The sequence below is a fragment of the Rhincodon typus genome, unplaced genomic scaffold (assembly GCF_021869965.1).
Source record: "Rhincodon typus isolate 14 unplaced genomic scaffold, sRhiTyp1.1 hic_rhity00003533, whole genome shotgun sequence".
Lineage (NCBI taxonomy): Eukaryota > Metazoa > Chordata > Chondrichthyes > Orectolobiformes > Rhincodontidae > Rhincodon > Rhincodon typus.
In genome coordinates this window covers 7,538-10,230 of record NW_025969171.1, presented here as the reverse complement: position 1 = coordinate 10,230, position 2,693 = coordinate 7,538, and the positions used below count along the sequence as shown (strand labels likewise).

The 2,693-nt window shown below is 54.2% G+C and overlaps 1 protein-coding gene across 1 annotated transcript in view; it reads left to right on the top strand.

Moving 5' to 3' along the window:
* LOC125481781 (solute carrier family 12 member 6-like) overlaps positions 1 to 2,693 on the top strand; it is a 12,735-nt gene that overhangs the window by 4,041 nt on the left and 6,001 nt on the right. Inside the window, exons 2-4 of the mRNA XM_048593688.1 lie at positions 222 to 310; positions 915 to 1,043; positions 1,736 to 1,882. Coding sequence (XP_048449645.1) covers positions 222 to 310; positions 915 to 1,043; positions 1,736 to 1,882 — 365 coding nt within the window. The remainder of the gene's footprint in view (positions 1 to 221; positions 311 to 914; positions 1,044 to 1,735; positions 1,883 to 2,693) is intronic.

The following is a 2,693-nucleotide window of genomic DNA, read 5'->3' as shown; positions in this document are numbered from 1 at the left end:
GGGGAAGGGGTTTGGGGTCCGTGGGGACGGTGTAGAGCGGGAGTGAATGGGGAAGGCGTTTGGGGTCCGTGGGGACGGTGTAGAGCGGGAGTGAACAGGGAACGTTGTGCATCTTGCTTGGCACCTGGAGATGGTGAAGAAGAGCTGGTGGGTGTGGTGGTAGGTTTGTTGGACTGAGTGCTCGAACAGCCGCTGATTGTCAGTGTCTCGTTCCTCACCAGGCGATGGGCACAGTAAGAACCACCCCATGTTCTTCAGTGGGGATTACGAGGATGATGAGTTCTGCGATCGCAATCTCGCGCTGTTCGAGGTAAAACGCTGCTGGGGCTGGGGTTGGGGTGGTGTTGGGTGCGATTCGAGCCGGGAAGGCATCCTGGGGCCATGTCCATTGAGGGTAGTCTGCTGCGGTATTTTGGTTTGCGATATGGAGGTAATCGGGCAGTATTCCAGCAGAGGGGCGCTGGTTTGTTTTGGAACTGAGGAGGAGGAGGACGAATTTCTACAGCCAGAGGGTCGGCGGGGGGTGTCCGTGGGACTCATTGCTGCAGAGGGCTCTGGGGTGGGGGGAACAGGTCGTTGAGTGTCTTTAAGACGGACATAGATAGGTTCTCGAGCGGTCTGTGGGGACGGGGAGGTGGGGGTCAAGGGTTATGGGGAGATGGCAAGAGAATGGGGTTGGGAAACCCATCAGCCTTGATAGAATGGTGGAGCAGACTCGATGGGCCGAATGGCTGTATTTTGTGGTCCTGTGATCTTTCTCTTGAGTATTTGGGATGTTTTATTGGAGTGGTGTTGGTTTGAGGGAGTTTTGGGGACAGTATTTCTGCCATGAGGTTGTGTGCTTCCTGTCAGATCAAGTTGCCGTCACAGGGAATGTTGGCGTTGACTGTCCCCTCCCTTACCCCGTCTCCCAGGAAGAGTTGGACACACGGCCCAAGGTCTCCTCCTTGCTGAGTCGCATGGCCAACTACACCAACCTCCCCCAGGGAGCCAAGGAGCATGAGGAGGCTGAGAACGTCACGAACAAGAAGAGGAACGGCAAGGTGAGCGCTGACCATCCACCTGTAACGTTCCTCCCTGTTGACACCCTGCCCTGAACACTGTACACTCTGTCCCAACACTGTCCAGTTAGTGCATATAGGCATGGTTGTACCTCAGTATTGCTCTGTGTGGGAGTGCGTGCGTGTGCGCCTGTGCGGGGGCGCGTGCCTGCCTGTGCGGGGGTGCGTGCCTGCCTGTGCGGGAGTGTGTGCCTGCCTGTGCGGGAGCGTGTGCCTGTGCCTGTGCCTGTGCCTGTGCGGGAGTGCGAGAGTGGACCTGTGCTGGTGTGTATGTTTGTGAGAGAGAGAGTCTGTGTGCATGAGTGTGCACGTGTGTGTTGGGGTTTGGATGCTGTCTTCATGTGTGTATGTGGTGGTTTTGTTGCCTGTACGTGCATTTGTGATGGCTTTGCTTTCTGTACGTGTGTGCCAGTATCAGTCTGCACTGATGCCTGCGTGCCTGAACATGTGCATGCATGCCTGTCCCTGTACTGTACATATGTGCCTCTCTGTTTTTGTGTATGCGTGTGCCTGCACCTATACACATGTGCACACAAGTGCCTGTACCTGTATGTATGTGCCTCTCTGTGTGTTTGTGTATGTGTGTGCCTGTACCTGTCCATGTGTGTCTGCTGTGCACGGCTGTACCTGTACCTGTTATGTGCCTGTGTGAGTCTGCCGGTTGTGTTTTGCAGAGCCCACAGATGGGAATGTTGATGGGCGTTTACCTGCCGTGCCTACAGAACATCTTGGGTGTGATCCTGTTCCTGCGGCTGACCTGGGTGGTAGGGACAGCTGGGATTCTCCAGTCCTTCTGCATTATCTTCCTGTGCTGCTGCTGTGTGAGTACTGGGTTACGGAAGACACAAACAGCTTGATCCCTGGGACGGCATGATGAGAGACTGGGAAGCCAGGGTCTGCACACCCTCCCCACCCACTGCTCTCTCTCGCTCTCACTGGGAAATCTGGATATATCTTGCTGAACTGTCCTCAATCCCTGAAGGTATCCCCAGGGTTGGTGCGGGCTGGTTAGAATCAGGAGCACTGTTAGAAACTAAAGGGGAAATACAGTTAGGTCCGCGATGAGGTGAAATGATTTTACTCGGGGGGGTTTTGTGAACCTCTACCACAGAGTGCTGTGGAAGCTCAGTCTTTGGGTCTGTTTAGGGGAGAGGTTGATAAGATTTCTGATTTGCCAGTGGGGTTACAGAGTTACGGGGATGGGCCCGGGAAGAATCAGTGAAGTGTTTTACCAGCCACTATATCGTGGGCAGGGTTTGAGAGCTTGATGATGCATTGGTGTGAGAGCTGGTGGGTTTAGAGAGAGCTCCTCAGATACAGAAGTGTGTGTGTGTGTGTGTGAGAGAGAGAGGGTTAGAGACATTTCCCCAGATACAGGAGTGTTTGTGTGTGAGAGAGAGAGAGCGTTAGAAAGACCTCCCCAGATACAGGAGTGTCTGTGTGTGTGTGAGAGAGAGGGTTAGAGAGACATCCCCAGATACAGGAGTGTGTGAGAGAGAGAGAGAGAGAGAGAGAGAGGGTTAGAGAGACCTGCTCAGATACAGGAGTGTGTGAGAGAGAGAGAGAGACCTGCCCAGATACAGTAGTGTGGGAGAGAGAGAGGTAGAGAGAGAGAGAGAGAGAGAGAGAGAG